Below are 21600 nucleotides of genomic sequence, written 5' to 3'. Positions count from 1 at the left end.
TTCAGCTACGAGTTATGGAATATTTTTAAAGCAATAACAAGACAGCTTACCCGAGTTTGTCGTTTCTCAATGTTTTTCCTACAGAATAGAGCCGCATCTTGTCCATCTTGTCATTCTCTAGCTCAATTATTAAGGTATTGACAAAATGTTTTTCCCTTTTCTCTCTGCCTTGATCTGCGAGAGGCTGAATGCCTTTCGCCACAGGATCGATCCTGAACAAAGCATCCAGCTGCAGTCTCGTTCAATATGAAGGAGATATTTGGGACAATTTATGGGTTTTATCCAAGAGAGGTTTTTTCCATTCTCATAAATGCAGACATAATTAGGGTAATTTTTGATGTAGCCCGCTGATTACAGCGTTTTTACCGTCAAAGATAATTACCTGTAATTTTCTACCACTTTTAATACTAAAAGGCATTTTTATTTGGATTTGAAGTGGCGAAGACGAAACAAAAGATGAAATTATTCGGTTATTCATGTACAAATTGCTGAGAAGAGTGAACGCTTGGGATATTATCTAAAATTACAATGTTGAATAGGGAGACGAGAAGCCCCTGCAGCTGTCAAATCGTGGATGCCCCAGACGCAGAGAATGGGGCTTGATTTTCTGAAAAGGATTCCTCATCAACGGATTGGGCTTGTTCACTTATGTTTGATCTCCGTATAGGAACATATATCACGAAACATTCAAAAACACATTTGTTAGTTTATGGTTTGAGCAAAATGCACGCAGCAATGTCAACAGAATATACCCTGCTTTTGGAACATGAAACATAAAATACTTGTAAGATAAACGTCCATTAGAAGAATCACGACTGATTCAGCAAAATGAAAGATTTGTTTTGAACGGCTGGGAAAGGCAGACAGACAGCCGCGGATACCGCAACACATCCGACACAAAGCTACAGCCATACTGAGAAACAACTCTAAATATGTAGGAGCACGTTAGCATCGAGTACACAGTTCGTATGTGAATGTATGTCTGTTGTGTGCGTGCGTGCGTGCGTGTGTGTGGGGGGGAGAGAGAGAGAATCAAGCGACGTGATGAAGCCCCAATAAAAACAATTCACTGTTTTACAATTTATGCAAAAGGATTAGTGTCCTTCGTAACATTTTATAATAAATGTTATCATTGCAGTTAATCCAACAGCAATGATGCCCCCCATCAACATCGACCAACAGCAAAACAACATGGTAATAGCACAACGCTTACCGTCGCTAAACTCATTCTTTGGCGTGGATCTAAACCTCTGGCTTTAATATTTCAATAAAGATACCGTTGTCCATGCGAACGGTCCTCTGTTGAGTAAGCAAATCCAGGTGTGAAAGTGTTTGCACACCCCGACACCTCTTATATATTGCCTGCAAAATTAGCAGTTATTACTGTCACTGTTTAGTGATGGTGAGCCAGGAAAAAACCTTCTGCAATCAAGAACCAGGCGCATCTTTGCAAATTATAGATAATTGTAAATGTCCAGATTATGATAATGGAGCTAATCCTGGTGGAAGTATAATTATTGTTGAGTGTAGTTGAGGGTGTCCAGTAAAGCTAACTGTCATTATTTATACGCGGTTTGCAGAGAATTCGTTGAGTGGAAAATGTTCAGTTGGAATTTAACAAGACTCTCGATATAATGGCATGGGATATAGCTGTTTGTGTGTGTAATAAAAAGAGAGAAGGGTGGTGTGTTGGGTTTTCAGTATGTGTAGGCCATGCCTGTATGTGTTTGTGTGTGGGGGGGACAAATTATTAATATTACGTATATTTACTCATGATCATGCAATGGGTTGGGCATATTTGTCACTGAGCTGGTGTCTGTCTGGTCTCACAATTAAAGCCAACAAACATTTTTACCGTTGTGTAATTATTGTTATTGTTAACCAAATTTTAGTTAACATGACAAGCACCGTGTGTTTTGTTCAGGAATTCTGGAAGTAATCCAATAGACCAAATCTTATATTACTGCGCATGAACCGTGGACCAAAACTTATGCATCTATTTTAACGCCCAGAGCCACTTTATTATGAGTCGATCGACGAGGAGGTGAATTATTATTTCACAACATAATAGGCTAAATATTCATGAAACCGTTTAGTTTTTTTAAGACTATATAGGCCTACAGGTATAATATTCATAGTCAACAAAGAAACCTGAAATCAAGACGTGATGGCTTGCTTTCAATATTTATCGTGGCAGTACAGTATAGCAATGTAAGCACTGGTTTCGAATTTTCAGCATTTTTAAGCAGGAGGGCCTGTCAGGGTTGGGCTGTGGTCGCCCAGGCTGCTTTGTCCCCACAGGCATGTAGACTGCCTCCGTTCCGTCCCTTCGTTTTCTGATGTGAAGAATAGAGAGACAGCAAGGGAGAACACGTTGTTTGTAACAATATTAATTTAAATCTTTTAGATATTATGTTTTAATAACGAAAATTAAAAAAATATCGAAAACCTGTTTGGAATTGGCCGTTTAAAGTAATAATAATAACAATAATAGGCCTAGTAATAATAATAATGCGTTGTGAAATTTTAAATGTTCATTGAATTGTAATTCTACTAATTGGTAATTCTACAGCATTTTTAACAAGACAGAAATATTTTTTATTTCCGCCATTTAATTATTAATTGCTTAGACAGCAACCCATTGTCCTATTTTTAAAATAATGGCGTTGTTTTCTTTACAACAACAATCCAATGTCATGCATTATAAAAGTAGCCTACCCATATTAGGCCCCAGTGATAGAAAAGTCAAGCAAACACCGTGTTAGCACTGAGATCTAGAGCTACAAACCGGTGAAAATTTAACTTAAAAAATACAAAATATTATCTAATTTAAGAAAAAGCATTTATTTTTGGGTCCGTTTTTTGCCACATCGTCGGATGCACGCGCTGAGATGAAAATTCAAGGCACCATTGAAATTGTTCGGGTCCATATTGTCCATTTAAAACATTTAATAAGTCTTCCAAATGCAATAAATTACATGCACACATTTACACATTTTACACGGTCTTCTATGACTGCCATAATAATACATTGCATATTCCTCAAAAATTGTTAACACCAGTCCGATATACAACAAAATAATATGCAAAGTTCAGTACAACGTTCCTGATCCGAGTGCCAACGAGTGTTGTAACGTGCCGGGTGCCTGAAGGTGAGAATTCATCACCCCGGTGGAAGAATACCACGGAGAACTGTTGTTGTCCATAAACGTCGATGCCACTGTGTTAATATTTTGCGGCTGATGGTGAGGTCTCTGAGGACCCTGTGAGTCCCACACCGCGGGAGACTGCGGTGAGTTACACGCCATCGGGTCACTGGAGCTGGGGCTGTGCTCTGGTGGCAACTCGCCGTTTTTCATGATCTTCTTTAGTTTCGATCTTTTATTTTGGAACCAGATTTTCACCTGTAGAAATAAACGTTAGATGAGTTAGTGGGGTAATTTAATTTAATAGAAAAAAATAAACAATGTACCTGCTATTTATACTGTATATATAGTAATTATATTTGTATAATATTGAATATTAATAATAATAGCGCACAAACACATTAAATGGTCTATTCGACAAATGCACCTCATCTTAAAAATATATTGCATTAAAAAAATGTATTCTTTTTATTTTAAAGTATTATGTAAAAAAACTTGAAATGACAAGTTTTCTAACCTGAGTCTGTGTGAGTCCTAGGGACGCAGCGAGCTCGGCTCTCTCTGGAAGCGCGAGGTATTGCGTGTTCTGAAACCGCCTCTGCAGAGCAGCGAGCTGAAAACTTGAATAGATCGTGCGTGGCTTTCGCACTTTCTTGGGTTTTCCGTTGACCATCCTCACTTCGGGCTCGGCTGTTTCTTTTTCTGCTGCGTGAGAGGAAATTAGATAAATATAGATGGAAAAACTCTTGCTTGCATTTATAGTCGCGATTCATGTCAATTGGTTTAAAAATGTTGCTTTGTATAAAGAAGACTGTGAAATCATTCTATAAATCTCTACAAGCCTTCTTCGATATTTGTTGTTTAGAATAAAAAATACACACATAATAAAAACATGTTATTTTATTTTTATCATTATTGATAATTATTTTTTACACATCTAAATAGGCTCATAAGTGCAACGTAGACCTACTTGGTCCAATGTTGTTACAAAACACAGACCTTAATAAAAACAAAACAAGTAATCAAGTAGTAGCTACATCAACACAATTATTTTCAACTTTCAACAACATCTATAATAATAATAGTAATAATAATAATACTACAAATTGTGCTTAATATGTTTAGATTTAATAACAAAAATAATATTAACATACAACAACTAACCTTGCGGACTCGGTTGTGACTGCACCCTGTTATATGTTCCCGCATATTGATGATATGCTGTAGAGTATGAGCCGTAATCAGGGTAGGACTTTGCAGGGTAATTTCCAGAAGATCCATTGACTCCGTGGTATTGGTACTGATAGGTATTAAGAGGTTTCCCATACGAGCCCGAATTTGGTGAACAATAGCCATGATGAACTGCTCCAGCAGGGCTGTAATAGCCAGAATCCGTGGCTGTCGACTCCGGTAGGGTTGGAGATTCCTGAGATGGGTGATGCATCGTAGAGAGCTGAAAAGGGTTTTGAAAATCTGCTGGTTTAATACTCGGAATCCTTCTGTCGAATACTCCAGTCATAGTTTGGAAAAGCGCAATGGCTGAGATCACGTAAAAAGGCAGTTTTACTCAATAGGGGTCCCGACTCTACACTAACATTGTGTGTGCAAGCGTCAAGCGTCTCTCTTGAAGACTGCTTTAAGCCCCGCAGCAAAGACTTGGTTAAATCCTAAATTGCGCTGTTACGCACTGCAGGGAGGATCTAGTGCCATTGGCCAAGGAGCACAGCAGACGGGAGTTACTCCCCAACTCGTTAAACCAGTTTTCAGGAGATCACAAACTTAGACAGGTATTTATGGTATGTTTACAAACACAATGAAATAGAAATTTAGCTATTTAGCTGAGACATAGTCTTTTTAATGCTATAGTTCTAATAAACAATGTTATTCCATCTCTAGAAGCAATGTCTGATGCCTGAATGTTTACAACAAAATACCCCCAAAGACGCAGATCCAGTTACATTTTCAGATGTTGTTTTTTTCTAAAACAAATAAATCCTGTTACACTTCTAACGAATTTGATCTTTGGTTTAAATGGGCTCTGTTTAAATATCAAACTGATGTGCTACCTGCTAAGCTACCATATACCAGACCAGTCTTTAACATATTTATTATTATTTCTAATTACTTTTTTTTATTAAAGCCCGAATCTGGCACCTGTGTCGTGTGCCTGGAGCATTTGTTTTTTCTCTTAATGTACATCACATATATTAAGTAACTATTGGTGATAACAATGATAGCAACCTAAAAATAAAATTGTACAACGCCGTTTGAAAAAAGGTTTTAAATACATGGTAAGGTTATCTTATTGAAAAGCACAGATCAACAGCCATTTATGAAAAAAACAGCAATAGTGGTGAAATGGTGCCACCAAGTGGAGGTAGGCCCTAATAGACATACCTATTCAATTAATGGTGGTCAAGCACTGTAGTATACATGAGTGCAGGTTTTAAGTTTCATAAATGCATTAAAAAATAACATTTAAATGTCAAATAGTTTTTAGTTTAGCACGTCTGGGCTTGGTTTGAAGATCTTAACCAATGTCGTAGATTATTTGAAGAGTTTGGTTTCAAAATGAGATAACCTGCGTTTTTAAATATTTTCAAAAATCATGTTTTTTTATTGTGCATCCCAATTAGTATCAATCAAACTGCAGTTGGTATGTTAACCATGAAAATACTGCTAACTAACAAAATAAAAACATGATAACATAATAAAAAACATTATTTTTGATAATTATTTTGATAATTAAATATTTTTAAATAGTTCTTTAATTTAATATTCATAAAATTATTTTGATTTTTTTTATGAACGGAGTTATCTCATTTTGGAACCAAACTTTTCATTTTATGACGGAGAAACGCTTTATTTCCCGAACCAGCATACATCGCTTTTTAAAAAGCAGAACTTTAATGCATGGTGGCTGTCAGGTCCAAAGGTGCTAAACTAATGCCCAAACTTTCGCAATCTTTAATCTCTGAACAGCAACAGGTAAATGAATATACCGTTAAACATAATAAAATACATGTGACAACCGACTCCGTTCAAGTAACGTTTTCTGCGTTTCCCAAAAGTTTCTGAGCTTAAACGCCCACTCATGTTAGAAATAAATAACTAAACAAGGAAAGTGAACATTTAAATGCATTAATTATATTTATGCATAATAAGCGTATAATTCTAACATACATAGCACTTAAACTTTAAGTATTTTTAATGCGCCCAAACCGTTTAAAAAAACCGGAAATGACGCAAGATGACCAACAGTCTTTTTAGACTATGTACTAAATTAAACCAAATGTCCTGTTATTAGTCATAAAACGCGTTAATGCAAAATTAAAATTAAAACGACAGAGACGCTTAGAAACATCGCGGAAAAGTTAGTGTTTGTTTTCCCTGCGTTTTGAAACATTGCGCCTGTGTGAGCGTGGTGTAAATAGGCGCTCGTACTGTGATGGGGGATGGGGCAACTGAGAGCTCTCGTGCTCCACTAACTCAGCGCTCCCTTTAATCTCTCTTTTCCTCTTTATACCGATGCTGTTTTAAAGTAGAAATCGCATTTCCCGTTACCGCATGTGTTACGTGGCACCCGAAGACCAAAAAAAGTCGGCGTGCGATTGAATTTTGGTGCAAAAAGAGATCAAAATGTTTCCCACTGGAGCAGCTGGTGGTGAGTATTATTGTGGTTAGCGAGCGTGCTAGCGACGAATTGCTATGCGAACGAGTTAGGTATTATATCTGGAAATAAAAATATATATTTTACTGGTTCTTGGTTGTGCGTGATAATTGTTTTTAAATGACCTTTTGTTTATATTATTAAAGTGTTTCTTTCACATGTATGTCAAGTGTTTGTTTTGTAGGCCCATTGTTATTGTTAGCCAGCTAGCTGAACTTGTTGACCTGGCTTTTGAATTCAGCATCAGCTGGTTGAATTCTGACATGCATGCCAGGGTTAATATTGAACACGTTGTAACGATCTCACAGTTAGGGGTATTTAAGTAGTTTATCTGATCTTTTAGTGCTTATTTTAAACGTTTTAACGTTGGCCGTTTGCTACCTGTTTGACTTAGCCAGCTACTGGGACGTGCTAACTAATATTCAGTGTAACGTTAGTAAATACTTATTGTAATGTTACTTGTTGCGTTGCTGTAGATGTGTAACATTATTTTATTTACTTAGAAGTATATAGAAATGCAGCAGCAGTTTCTAGTTCTTGGTTGACTGGTGTGTGTGTGGGGGGGAGATGTTTTCTAAACATCAAATGCAGAGTTTTGAGCTGAGAGTTTATTTTGATGTTTAGAACAATTTAAAGGAATATTGTAGTCTAACGCAGATTTTATTTTGTTTTACGTAACCTATACTTTTGTGGTGCATCATGAAATTAAGTTATTTCAGTTAATTTAAATGATGTTTGGGACTTTGGCAGGTTGTTGAGTTGTTTGTATGGTGTTGGTGATAAGGCCTGCAGCCCAGTGGGATGGGTCCACATCCCCAGTATCTTCCTGCCTTTTTCGGGGTTGATAAGATGGGCTGGGGCAGTTCAGGGAATCTGTCAGCAAAGGGTGTCAGATGCATAGGGACTCTTTTTGAGTTTTTCATTGAATGAATATGGACAGTATGTTTAACAAAATTGCATAAATTTTTTTTGTAAATCAGTACAACCTCTGTAACACAATATAGTACATTAGACATTTGTAAACCGTCCCTTCTTAAATTTATGGATCTTCAGTTAATTCACCTTTTTAATGTGATCATAAGTTGCATATCATGATGTATAATATAATCAAGTGTAGACTTTTGCATAAAACCTGTTAACAAGCACTACTAATTCCATTATAATGGCTATGTTATCGATGCATTTGTATATTTTAATTCTCATAATCACTCATTTCGAGATCTGTTTGAAATAACATGTTATTGTCTTTTATAGCTCCTGAGCCGAGTCAGGGACATCAGTCCTCTGGGTCAGATGTTTCTGGTAAGTGGCCCAGACTAAGCTAACCCGTTGAAAGCCAAGGGAATATTTACAGTACTGTAACCTAGCCGTGTTCCTAATTCACCTTTAAATGTTTACCTAAAGGTTTATTTTAAAAGCATTTATATTTTGAAACATTTTGCAATTGAGAGTTTTGTAATAACAGATTGATGATTCATCAAAGTTGTCAGTATTGCTTTGTGTTTAGTTTTTAGTTGTTGAATGGGTTAGGTACTTATGTTGATGAGGTTCTGTAAATCCGTAGAAGAGAAAAGATAGATGGTTTCATAGGATGCACGTACCTGGCCCGATGTTAATTTCTGGTCTGTTTAGTTATATTATAATTGTTTATTTTATATTTAATCTATATTACTTTATATTAACATTTTATTGTGTATTAATTGTATTGAATTCACTTAAATCTACTCGGCAGTTATTGATTTTTGGTCCACATAACGTTTGTTTGTTGCCATCTGAAACATCTGTAAAGGGTTATATAATGTGTGGGTGTTTGAGTTTATTTGGTCCTCCAGCTTTAAGTATTGTTACCTCAATGTTCAGGTTTCATTATGTCTGACTAAAAGAGGTCCAGTAATAAAACAAGGTTAAGATATTTTGCCAAAAATTATCTTAATGTTGACTGAGCAAAAATGTGAAAAAAATCATTGATGTCATTTACTATCTGGTGTTATTGAAAATATTCCCTTGCTGAATATCTCACATCCTTATTTTATTTTTCTTGAGATATACTTGAAGCTGTACTTATGTGTTGTGAGACTAAAAAGAGACATTTTATTTATTATATCTGCCCTGCAGCTCCCCTGTCTCCTATAGCACAAGAATATGTCTTCAAACCGCCTCAAAGGCCAGACTTTGGCACGATGGGTAGGACAATCAAGCTTCAGGCCAACTTTTTTGAAATGGAAATACCCAAGTTGGAGGTGTACCATTATGATGTAGACATCAAGCCTGAGAAATGCCCAAGGAGAGTTAACCGGTAAACACATTTTGTATAAAACGTAACATTTCAGCTTTAGCTGATTGCGTGGAAGAGCATTTCTAATCGCTGATTGGTTTTTCTTTTGTAGCGAAATTGTTGAGCACATGGTCCAGCACTTTAAAACGCAGATCTTTGGAGATCGAAAACCTGTGTATGATGGGAGGAAGAATCTCTACACTGCCATGCCTTTACCCATTGGAAGAGACAAAGTATGCACTTGTAAAATGTTGGACACTCTCATATTCTTTCACGTTACTCAAAGCTTTGTTTAACTGTGATAGGTTTATGCGTTTCAGCAGTGCCTTAAAAGTTACACATACCATTTCTGATTGAGCTCGTTTTGCCAATCTGCTCCTCTAGGTGGAGTTGGAGGTCACAATTCCAGGCGAGGGAAAAGACCGGAGCTTTAAAGTAGCTATCAAGTGGGTGTCCTGTGTGAATCTGCAATCTCTACATGAAGCATTGTCTGGACGGCTGCCAAATATTCCCTTTGAGACCATTCAGGCTCTGGATGTTGTCATGAGACATTTGCCCTCTATGAGGTCAGTGGCTTTGTCATCTTGACCCTAAGATCAATATTCTTTATACTCTACTTTTAGGGGACCTTATACTTTATCCTTCTGCATACAACAACCCCATGTTTCTCAATCTGTCTCCATAATACTTTCATTGTTATCTATGTGTCTGCAGGTACACCCCAGTTGGACGTTCATTCTTCACTCCCTCCGAGGGTTGCTCCAACCCCCTAGGTGGAGGAAGAGAAGTCTGGTTCGGCTTCCACCAGTCTGTTCGACCATCCCTCTGGAAAATGATGCTCAACATTGATGGTTCGTACGCACTTACATCTGCTGGATTTAGGAACCTTTGTTGAACTGCTAATGTTTTGTTTTATAAAATGTGTTTATTTTTTAGTGTCTGCCACTGCGTTCTACAAAGCTCAACCTGTGATTGAGTTCATGTGCGAGGTATTGGATTTTAAAAGCATCGAAGAGCAACAGAAGCCCTTAACAGACTCCCAGAGAGTGAAGTTTACTAAGGAGATTAAGGGTGATTACTCATTACGGTGATTAGTGTCACGTCCATCGGTTACCTGTAGCTTTGTTTATTTGAACTCTGTGTTTGTTTAACAAATCAGGCCTGAAGGTGGAGATCACTCACTGTGGACAGATGAAGAGGAAATACAGGGTGTGTAATGTGACCAGGAGACCAGCCAGCCATCAGACGTAAGAGTTACAAGTCACATTTGAACCCCCTTGAAATTGAGGTTTACTTATTTTTGTATGAATGTCATGGTGCTGTTATGAACGTATGATCATGGCAAAACTATCTAATGAACCTTATGTTACTGATTCAATATATCTTTTTTAAGTTGATTCTATTTGTGTTCAGGTTTCCCTTGCAGCAGGAGAATGGTCAGACCATCGAATGCACTGTCGCACAGTACTTCAAGGATAAATACAAACTGGTGCTGCGATACCCACATCTCCCATGTTTACAAGTTGGCCAGGAGCAGAAGCACACCTACCTTCCCCTAGAGGTTTGTCAAGACCTTTCTTTTTTTTCTTGTTCCTGGCTGTGTTTCTGATGTCTTTTCTGATATCTGATGTCCTTTTCTCTTCAGGTCTGTAACATAGTAGCTGGACAGAGATGCATCAAGAAACTGACAGACAATCAGACCTCCACTATGATACGTGCCACAGCCAGGTCTGCACCTGACCGTCAGGATGAGATAAGCAAACTGGTAGGCACATCTATACCACTTGTGTTTGCATTTCGAGAATATCGACAACAACCCACGTGACAATTTTTCATGAGTTTTGGTTGTTTTGTGACAGATGAGAAGTGCCAACTTCAACACAGATCCTTATGTGCGTGAGTTTGGAGTAATGGTCAGAGACGAGATGACTGAGGTCAACGGACGGGTTCTTCAGGCACCTTCAATTCTCTATGGGGGACGGGTAGGAACCTATGTTAGTTTTGCCATTTGAATTCATCCATTTTCACAGATTTTTGGTCATGACAACAATAATCATAATCGCTCGTATATATTTAAAATTCTGCAGTACCACTATTTATATGTCTTCGTAAATTGAACATGTCTGTTTTGTATTTCAGAACAAAGCAATAGCTACTCCAGTCCAGGGTGTGTGGGACATGAGAAACAAGCAGTTCCACACAGGAATTGAGATCAAAGTGTGGGCCATCGCCTGCTTTGCCCCACAGAGGCAGTGTACAGAACTCCTTCTAAAGTAAATGCTTTGACCTGAATAGTTGTTTTTCTCTCTAATTAAATGTTTGAGACCTGTTTTTTACATTTTTATATAATCTTATTCCATTTCCCAAAATATAGAACCTCACAGTCTAATCTGTTTCTCGTTTCTCATAGGGCATTTACAGACCAGCTTCGTAAAATCTCCCGTGATGCTGGGATGCCCATTCAGGGCCAGCCATGTTTTTGCAAATACGCCCAGGGAGCAGACAGCGTGGAGCCCATGTTCAAGCACCTCAAGTACACTTACCAGGGCTTACAGTTGGTGGTGGTCATCCTACCTGGGAAGACCCCTGTTTATGGTAATTTAACCTCTCTCTGTTACGTCAGTCTTGCAATAATTGTTTCTTTGTCATAACAATCTAAATTTGAATCCTTAAAGCTGAGGTAAAGCGTGTTGGCGACACTGTTCTTGGCATGGCCACACAGTGTGTCCAGGTGAAGAATGTCCAGAAAACCACACCTCAGACCCTTTCCAACCTCTGCCTCAAGATTAATGTCAAACTGGGTGGTGTGAACAACATTCTTCTTCCACAGGGCAGGTAAGGACTGCTTTGACTCAAGACTTTGTCTCAAACCGTAAAACCGTTTTTTGCTGTTTTATATCCCTGTTTTGTTCTTTAGGCCCTTAGTATTTCAGCAGCCAGTCATCTTTCTGGGTGCAGATGTGACTCACCCCCCAGCTGGAGATGGCAAGAAACCTTCTATTGCTGCTGTAAGTCAGACAAACTTCTGATCTTTAGGTTGGCTCGCAGAACTGGACTGCAGGCTGGCAATCCACTGATCTGATTTCTACCAAGAAATATGAAATCAATTATGTTACTAATATCTGTTCACTAAAACCAATGAGCATTGACACAATAAGAGTGGCTTTCGTTAGACTATTACGTTCTAGGTCTAAGACATCCATAAATCTGTTTATGCATCTAACTATAGAAGAATATCATGTTAATGTCATATGTCTTCTGACATTTAGGTGGTGGGCAGTATGGATGCCCACCCGAGCCGATACTGTGCCACGGTGCGAGTACAGCAGCACCGTCAGGACATAATTCAGGATCTGGCCACCATGGTGAGAGAGCTGCTCATCCAGTTCTACAAATCCACACGCTTCAAACCCACACGCATCATCTATTACAGAGACGGCATCTCTGAGGGGCAGTTCAACCAGGTAAGCTACAGGCCAAGAATTGCATTTTGTCAAAACCTAGCATCCGTGTACAGCAACCTGTAATGTACACGTCTTAATCCTCATCCTCATGTCTTGCCCACCTAGGTTTTGCAGCACGAGCTGCTGGCAATCCGTGAGGCCTGCATCAAGCTTGAGAAAGATTACCAGCCTGGCATCACTTTTGTGGTTGTCCAAAAGAGACATCACACCAGACTCTTCTGCATGGATAGAAATGAACGGGTAAGTGATGCCACAGGAGCTAAAGTGTCTTTTACCGTCTCCTGTCTTTATTTTTTATTCTGTATGCTTGTGACACACATGCTTCCTGTTGAGGCCTTTTATTATTTGTTGTCACTTATTATTTGCCTTTTAAATGGGCTTTTTGTATTCAAGGTCGGAAAGAGCGGCAACATTCCTGCTGGCACCACAGTTGACACCAAAATTACTCATCCATCGGAGTTTGACTTTTACCTTTGCAGTCATGCCGGAATTCAGGTAATTGAATTGAAATATTCAGGTCATTGAATATTTCAGTCAAAGAAAGTGCATGTTAATTGGCTGTATTTCCTTTCTGTATGTCAGAGAGTTTGTGGTTTAGTTTTTCATAATTGCTGAATCTCCACAGGGAACCAGTAGGCCCTCCCACTATCACGTGCTGTGGGACGACAACCATTTCACCTCTGATGAGCTGCAGGTCCTCACCTACCAGCTGTGCCACACCTACGTGCGCTGCACCCGCTCTGTCTCCATTCCCGCACCAGCTTATTACGCCCACCTGGTGGCGTTCCGTGCACGCTACCACTTGGTTGACAAAGAACACGACAGGTACTCATGGCAGAGATTAAGCTGTCCTAGACAGTTACTTCTTGTCTGCTTTTGCCCTAAAGCAAACCTGTTATCTATTCTTTGAATGTCAAATCATACCCTTAAAAAAAGTTATTTCTTAAAGCATTTTGGAATGGTTTCTCTTTAGCACAGATTAAAAATAATTGCCACTAGTTCTTATTGGATGTGTGTTTGTTTGTGTTTATCTTTTTTCTTGGCAGCGCTGAGGGCAGCCACACATCAGGTCAGAGTAACGGCAGAGATCAAACGGCCCTAGCCAAAGCTGTTCAGATCCACCAGGACACTCTTCGCACCATGTACTTCGCCTGAACATAGCCAGAAACAAGCCCCACATTCTCTTTACATCACGGTCTGTGTGTGTATGCGTTTTTGTGTGTGTGCCCTGTTTATGTAATGGGTACAAATAGAAAAATATGCTGTTAGGTTTCCAAATGCCCATGTAGAAAGTTCCAAACATACTTTAATATCCTGTCATGAATTTTTAGGACTGTAAGATGTGAATTCAATCATTTCTTTTTATTTTGTTTGGTGGGCAAGGGTGTGTTTTTCTGTTGTACATGTGCATGTCAAATTAGAGGTTAACATGTTTACATAGTCAATCCAAAAATGTAAACTATTTTTAAATTGAAAGTTACATTTGCATTGGGGGGCGTCAGATTCGGTTTTTATAGCCAAGGCCGGTGATGGAGACTAAACAGTAGTATTTACAAACTCGTCAAACCAATGGGTCAGGGTTAGTTAAGGACAAAACGGATCAGGTTAAGCGATTGTGGGGGATGCAGTTTCCACACCTTAATTATTTATCAGCGAAGCAAGTGCACTGACAAGAAGGGGACTTCAGGACAAAAGTACTTACCCTGTTTTGTTTCATTTATGTGTGCTAATATGAATTTTATCTTGGTGTCATTTAATGTTCAAGTCCGAGCTCAGTCAACCTACTGTACCTGTCCTTCACGATTGATCGGGAATTATCACATGCTCGCATTGGACACTTTTAACATTTTAAAAGACGTGCAGAATCAAGAACATTATTAGGATGTGGGAATGTTGGAATTGTGGTGACAATCAGTTTTCTGGCTCTCCGTCACTCATGTGAGACTGGTTCTCATCCTCCGTAGATCTGAGCCAGGATTCTCTTTAAATGGATATTTGTTCATACAAGTCCTGTAAAGTACTAATATCTTTGGACTCTAAGCATTTAGATGACGAGATTATCTTGTATGTACGTTTTTATTTGACTGCCATGAGCATTTTTCTTTTAAATGTCCGCTGTGATTGTAACAACTCAAGGTTTCGGTGGATGGGTACATACGTTGCTTTTCATTTTTTTCACATCCGGTAACTCCTGGATGGAAAAGGTGATCATAGTTCAAGCACCTGTTTTAATTTCACAATTCCCCACATGAAAAAAGTGAGGCCAGTTTTGTGTTGGAGATTCCAGAGCCTTGTGATCTAGAAGTTTGACTGTACTATGCTGTGGGTTTGACAGTTTACTACCGTCACCACACTCCAGCTAGCAACACATGCTATCAAGACAGGGAGAGAAGAGGGAGGGAGGGGGGAAGTGTTTAAGAATGATACAGTTATCAATCGCATTGTTCACAGAGACACGACGAGGTCGGAGTAAAAATTCCTTACAAATTTCAAACGCACCTTAGTTTTTTACTCCGATGCTATCTCTACAGCCTATAACATGTAGGTTTCAATGAGAATATTACTTTTTTATAAGACCATTTGGGTGTTTTGTAAAGTCACGGGTTGGGCCAACAGGCAAGTGGTTGTTGGCTTTTTGTTGCTTAACTTAAGATGAACATTAGGTAGAGTAAAAATTGATCCAAACATAGTTCAAATCGAAGCGCAATATATCGTGTTGTACGTCTTGGTATACTGTTTTTGCGTAAACAGTTTTTGCCTTCTAAAGCATATCATAATGTGTAGTGATTATCTATTGAGTGTTGTTAGTCGATCAGCTGTAGAATCCCCATATAATGCTTCAACTTGAACATTTGGGAATTTTTAACCATCTTTTTCTAACTATGCATTCTTAACCAAGAGATTTTAGTGGTTTGTTTGTGTATATGAATTTAGAATGTTTGTAATGTAGTCAAGTTGGGTACTTTTAGTAGTGTATATAGTGCAAACCCTGTACCCACTGTAGCAGTATTAGGATACAAAATACTCTATTTTTAATACCAACAATTGGATGTTCTTTATATGGTTCTCAATTATTCCTTTTAGCCAAACAAGATTACACACATACTTGTAGTTATTGTCCTACCGTAACTGAAGCACAATGGGACATAATTGTAGGTGCTAGAGTCCTGAAACATCAATTTTGCAAAATCTTGTTTAACCTCACCTTTTTAGCAAGAATCTGGTCAGAGAAGTTCATGGATACGTTTGACTTTGGATCTGCTGAAGTTTCTGACATTTTGACCCTGAAATGTTTCGGCCAATGCAAAACCTAACAGACTGTGTATAAAGGGGCATTGTAGTTTGTCTTCACATACTTGAGTTATGTTGTTATTATTTGGCGCTGGTCTCGCAACCCGTGAAAGTCGATGCACTTTGAAGAGCAATGGACACAGACCCTTAGATCTGGTGGATGGAAACCTTCATGTGGAACATGAGTATGTTTTCTGGGTGCAGTTGTGTTGAAATGACTAGATGTCCTACCTCTTGTTACCTGTTACTTGTGTTATGGTAACATTACCGCACTGGTCATTTCTTCATAATTACACAAATGGGAAAGTCTTATTTGTGTCCCTCTGAAAGTTTCTTGAATTTAGTGCTGTAGACCACAGATTTTGCAACACTTGCTCTAACATGGCATTTTTTCCTTTTTCATTGCTTCAGAGGCCATGCGGTATTTAGCGTAGATAGCATTGCCGTTTTTTATGGAAAGCGTTTAAGCTATATATTTAAAGCTAACAGTGAGTGATGCAAGGTTCATGATCCAAAACTATATCATTAACGAATAAGTGGCTTAATGCTTTAAACAAGCACCGTATGCTATAAAAACATAAATGTGTGAATTTTAATTTGATCTGTCATTTTAAATTGCTGTGCGTTGTTGCTATATCCTTGTACACATTTGAATGTGTCTCAGCTTTTCTGTTTTTCTTCGCTTTTGATTAGAGTAAGTAGTATTTATCATTTGCCGTCAGGAGTCATTGCTTAAACTACTATAAATATTCTTTGGAAAAAAATATTTTCTTTTAGCATAAACCTTTTCTCTTCATCCTTATGAACTGTTAGGTTACAGATTTCTTTTAGTATTTTACCTTATTGAAATCAGCACCTTAGTTAAAGGTCTTCAACATATGCAATTTCTCGAATATGAAATATGACATGTTTTTGCACTATCAAAAGAGATGTTACAAATTTGCATGCTGATGGACAGATTTTAAGGTTAGCGAGATCTGATCACCCTCCATTTTTAGAATGCAGATGTAAGAAGGTCTTACACTATGCAAACCTAGTTTTTCCATCAAGAGCAGTTTCTTTTTTATGTATTGTTAATAAATTTAGAAATTGTCCGATTGTATGTAAAGTATATGCCATATACCAATTTGTAGAATTACCCATTTCATTTTTTTATTGATTTTTCCGATTTAACAGATTTGTATGGCTCATTGTAATGTTCAGAAAATATTTTTATTAAAATAATTCAATTCAAATATCTGTGCTTGCATTTAAAGCAGAGGCTGAGGGTGGAGTACAGAACATGGTGCTGATTTTATACAGACACATTTTTTATAGCATCTAAGTTTTAGTTCGTAGGAGGCACATTAGGTGTTCTGATTGAAGTCTGTGTCTCAGATTTTCCTCAAACCTTAGAATTATTTACCTGTCAATGTTATGCCATTACCATTACACAGACTTTAATGGACGTCTCCTTCGTCTTTTCTAGAAAAATGTCTTTTGCTGTTTGATTGAAGCTTGTATATTGCTTGGTCTAGTGTCTTTCCATTGCTGGGGTTACGGTGTCCACATGCCTCTTTGCTTTACGTGGGGTTTAATATGTAAAACTATGGCTGAAGACGATAGCTTTTGCTGTTGGATTTGTTACATACATGGAGTTTGGATAAAATCAGATTGGATTACCACAATTGTATTGTTAGTAATACTAACAATACAATAACAGTTTCGATGAGCCTGATCTCATCGAGAGCATTTGACTTCACCTATCATCACTAGATGATGTCTTTTTAACCTTCAGAGATTATGTATTTTTAGAACTTTGCACTATGGCGTTCTGAAGCAGAAATGTAAACCTCTTGACATCAGTGGTAGTTTTGTTACTGTACTCTTTGCTTTTTACGTTCTTTAGGTGGCTAGATTAGAAATGCGCTGCCTTATGACCTGCTTATACCCCAAGGACACAAATAAACTGTTTGAATGTACTTAATATGCTTGCAAACTGGTTGGCACATTCATATCATCATTCACACTTTGTTTTATACAGCATTGACGCATTCGACTTAATGATGCATATTGTTTTCGTTTTTTAATTATGTCATCATTCATGGTTGCGATGTAATGGATGAACAGATATAAAATGGCATAAACGCATGGGCAGTCGATTCTGAATTCACACTGGCTCAAAGATCTTTGTATCGCTGACATTTGTGGTGCTGTACTGTAAAAAGTGTAAAAAATTGTGCCGTTTCGTGTTGTTGCCACATGTTGCTTTTATGTTTGCCAGAATTTCCAGCTAAAGTTTAAACCCAATGGGGAGCTATAGTAAATGTCCATGTTTATATTTCAACCCAATAGGCCAAATTCTTTTTTTTACCAGCAAATATTTGTCAATGTTCCGCTAATCATGACATTGGTGCTTGTGTTCACCAGTTACAATTTTTTTTTATTACAGGTCAATGGCCAGTCAGCTAGTTTGTTCATTGGGCATGACAGTGTACAATTTTTCCAATTACAATTTCCGTCATCAGAGCTCTCGTTGAAAAGTTTAACCAAACCGGTTGCGAAGTGTACAAGTATCTGAAAGTATTCTGTCATAAGCACAGTACTGTTAGTTGTAATTTTACAGGCTAATACGTTATTTATTAAACTATGAGCATGCATGTCAGATGAAAAAATGATTTATTGAGAGCATCTTCATAACCTGGCTTTTTAAACCAAGTTTTAAAACTACCTCAAAACGGTGTCAGGTGCTAACATTAAATATCCCTTGTGCTCATGGCAAATAACAATAATTGTGACCAAACGACACAAGCCTATACTGTGTGTATTAAGTGTTTCGTTGTGTCTCATTTTTATAGAAAGTGTGTGGTGGATCAACATGAGGAATGTTTCAGCATTTAATAAAAATGGCAGGGGACCAAAATACGACAAGTTTCCCTTTTTAAAATGTAGTGATATAAAATAGTCATCAGCTTTTAGAGGACTGTAAAGTTGTAGTTTGTCTTCATGCGCTGGCCTTTGTTTGTTATTATATACATATGGATTCGGGCTGAGATAATTGCCAAATGAAAACTGAGGTTGATGTCGTTTCTTCAGACTGGGGCCTTTTCTAGACCAGGTCTAGATAAGGAGTCGATCTTTTGATTTGGGTCAATGTCAATCCCATGCCCATCACTAGCATTGTGCCATATCATGGATAACATACTGGACAGGAAATGTCCACCGACCACTGCTCTGTGTTTTAATATATTTAGACCACATTTTCCTATGAAGCAGCTCATCAACCTGTGTCAAAAGGCAATCATTGAGTTTTTAATGTGCTACAGTTTATACTTGATTCTTCTACTTGATTTACATCCAGTATTGCAATAAAGAGACGTTTGGCACTCATTAGATCGATCTGGTTTATGAACTTCCACAGGAAGGGTGGGGTCAGGTCTCAGATAAGCTATTTGTATTTAAACCTCTTCATTTAAGATTTTGGAGTGCTGACTATTTGCAATCGATGCGTTTTTACGTTGCTACATTTTATGAAGGGAATTCAGTTTTGATTCGATATCTCTCAGACTCTGTTTATGGATGTTACAATCCATTCTGATACACTGGCATTTGCGTTTCTTGAGAGACTTTGATTTGAATTAGTATGGTACAAAGGAGGTTGTATGGAAATGAAATCTAGATTCTTTTTTTCATTAGTAATCTTCGAAACGTCCAGCGTGTTTTTTTTTTTTGTACGTGTGCCTTTTCAAATCTATCCCGCCCCTAACCGAGGGACTGTCCTTTTAATTTGATGATCAGCGCCACATGAAATAATTTGTACATTTATCATGCAACCTTGGGTGAATGCTGCATAGAATGATCAGTATTTGTATTTTGCACTTTCTAAGCAGTTTAAAGGATGCCCTCTGTAATTGGGCAAACAGACTAAGAATATTTAAGACGAGGTATTTTCTGCTACAATAGGAATTCTAAGGAACCATATGACTTGTTGGTCTTTTCGAAAATAAAGTGTATAGATGTGAAGTACCTCAAAAGCCTGATAAATGCTGCATAAACTTCATTTATTGTTGTTTTGTGAACCTCATCTTTCAGACATTGCAAACAATTTCCCCTGTAGGGAGGTTTGATGGCCACACAATGGTGTGCAAGCACCTTTGAAATGAATTACTGCAACCTTCTTTAAAACTGATTTCTACCACATTTAGTTGATGGCTGATAAGCGTTTCGATGGTGCACACTGCACAGAGAACGCAATCCTGACATTTTTAGTACATCTTGATTTACAGTCATTCATTGAAATGATACAATGTTTCTGTTACCAGGCATAACTTTAGCATTGGCCAGTTCATCACAATTATTGGATTTGTAGTGACGTCTTGTAGTCAAGTTCTGGTTGACTCAGGTATTGCCATTAAGGGCTGTATCTGTTAATGCCTCTTCCACAAATTCCCTCACCTGTGTCTTAATGTAGCCTTAGAACTGCATTTATGGAAAAATCATGATGGAGAATATCTGGCCTTAAAATATGCACTAATAACCACAACATGCAAATCACTACACAACAAGGCCATATGTTTTTGCCATAAAACTACCTCCTAGGAATGTAGGAGTGTCCTGGAACAGCCAGATGGTGTCTTTTAGTTTTTTTTAAATAGTACTCCGTAAACTGACAATCATCCTCAGTTTTTTTCTTATGCCATAGCAAATTTGTAATTAGTTCTCTGAATTACATAATTCCGGGACACTCCAGTTTATTTTATATGGTTTGGTTTGCTGTTTTATTTTATATGGTTTGATTTGCTTTTTTATTTTAAAAGACCGTCTTCATGTTTGCCATGAAAGAGCCAAGCGACCAAAGTTTCTATTCGAAGGTTTTCTTGCACTCATGGCCTCAAACCTCCCTTTCACGTTAGCAATTTTTCTCTGTTTAATCTTGTGTTTGCTCCTTTATAACATGCCAAATTACATTTGCTGTCATTCCTGTCATGGTTTAGTCTTTAATTTCTCATACATGTTTTTTTTTTGCATTCACTGCTAAGCTCCTTGTCGTTGTTTCTTGTTAATGTAAAGTGTGAGCTCCAATTTTTTTTAACAAATATTACAAACCAAGATATGCTGTAAACCCTGCTAAGACATAATGTGAAAACGTATCATTTAATATAGCTCACTTTCGCTTGACTGTGTATTGCATCATTTAATAAAATTAATTTCATCTGACTCTTGTATGTTTTTTTTTAATATGCTAGATCTCTGTGATGTTCTTGAACATGCTGGTCTCTGCTAATGTCTGGTTACCCCTGCTGTTTTGCCCGTTTTATTTCTCATTCCTGTAGCCTGAGATCATGTAGGACTTTCAAATCCCTCCACACTCATGTTTTCCAGACCGCTTAACAGCCATCTGGTGAACACAGATTTGGTGGATTCCTGCAAACCCCGAAAAATGTGACGTAAAGGCCCAAGTTGTGTTCTCGTTCCTCAAACTACAGTCCAAAATTGTGCTTTACATTTATGCAGTTAACAGTGAAAAAGTGTTTGGAAACGATATTATCCAGTGAGTGAATTCACTGCGGTTTAAAGTAAACATTTGTTTTATATTAACAACCCAAACTCTTGACGACGTCAAAAGGGAATACATTCGCATTAAGGGAAACAGAAACACACCTTGTAAAGTGACCGTGTTTCAAAACCTAACCAGTGCCCTACCTAGGCACTTTTTGTGATAGCAGCTCGTGTTTTGACGCACGCCCCAAAAGTGACGTTTAGATTCGAGTTTAG

The 21600-nt window shown here is 37.9% G+C and overlaps 2 protein-coding genes across 4 annotated transcripts; one reads left to right on the top strand and one right to left on the bottom strand.

Annotated features, from left to right (window-relative positions):
- Positions 1–2931: 2931 nt before the first annotated feature.
- Positions 2932–4773, bottom strand: dlx5a (distal-less homeobox 5a). Of its 2 annotated transcripts, none has more exons than XM_057355047.1 (3): positions 4311–4773; positions 3664–3851; positions 2932–3404 (listed from the first exon to the last, which is right to left on the bottom strand). In XM_057355047.1, the coding sequence occupies exons 1-3, from the start codon at positions 4663–4665 to the stop codon at positions 3093–3095; spliced, it is 855 nt and encodes a 284-aa protein (XP_057211030.1). In that variant the 5' UTR covers positions 4666–4773; the 3' UTR covers positions 2932–3092. The 2 variants fall into 2 exon arrangements, with proteins under 2 accessions (XP_057211030.1, XP_057211031.1); XM_057355048.1 differs by having other exon boundaries at positions 3664–3848.
- Positions 4774–6469: 1696 nt separating this feature from the next.
- On the top strand, positions 6470–21058 carry ago2 (argonaute RISC catalytic component 2). Of its 2 annotated transcripts, none has more exons than XM_057354464.1 (20): positions 6470–6810; positions 8071–8118; positions 8932–9112; positions 9204–9324; positions 9476–9657; positions 9806–9942; positions 10028–10162; positions 10251–10338; positions 10505–10652; positions 10737–10856; positions 10951–11085; positions 11231–11364; positions 11502–11686; positions 11767–11926; positions 12009–12099; positions 12361–12555; positions 12661–12795; positions 12949–13050; positions 13181–13380; positions 13602–21058. In XM_057354464.1, exons 1-20 carry the CDS (start codon positions 6786–6788, stop codon positions 13708–13710), a joined length of 2631 nt encoding a protein of 876 aa, XP_057210447.1. In that variant the 5' UTR covers positions 6470–6785; the 3' UTR covers positions 13711–21058. The 2 variants fall into 2 exon arrangements, with proteins under 2 accessions (XP_057210447.1, XP_057210448.1); XM_057354465.1 differs by having other exon boundaries at positions 6472–6810; positions 10951–11073.
- Positions 21059–21600: the final 542 nt, after the last annotated feature.

The sequence above is a fragment of the Triplophysa rosa genome, linkage group LG16 (genome assembly GCF_024868665.1).
Source record: "Triplophysa rosa linkage group LG16, Trosa_1v2, whole genome shotgun sequence".
Classification (NCBI taxonomy): Eukaryota; Metazoa; Chordata; class Actinopteri; order Cypriniformes; family Nemacheilidae; genus Triplophysa; species Triplophysa rosa.
Note: the sequence above shows the minus strand (reverse complement) of the source record. Positions and strands in the feature narration are given on the sequence as shown.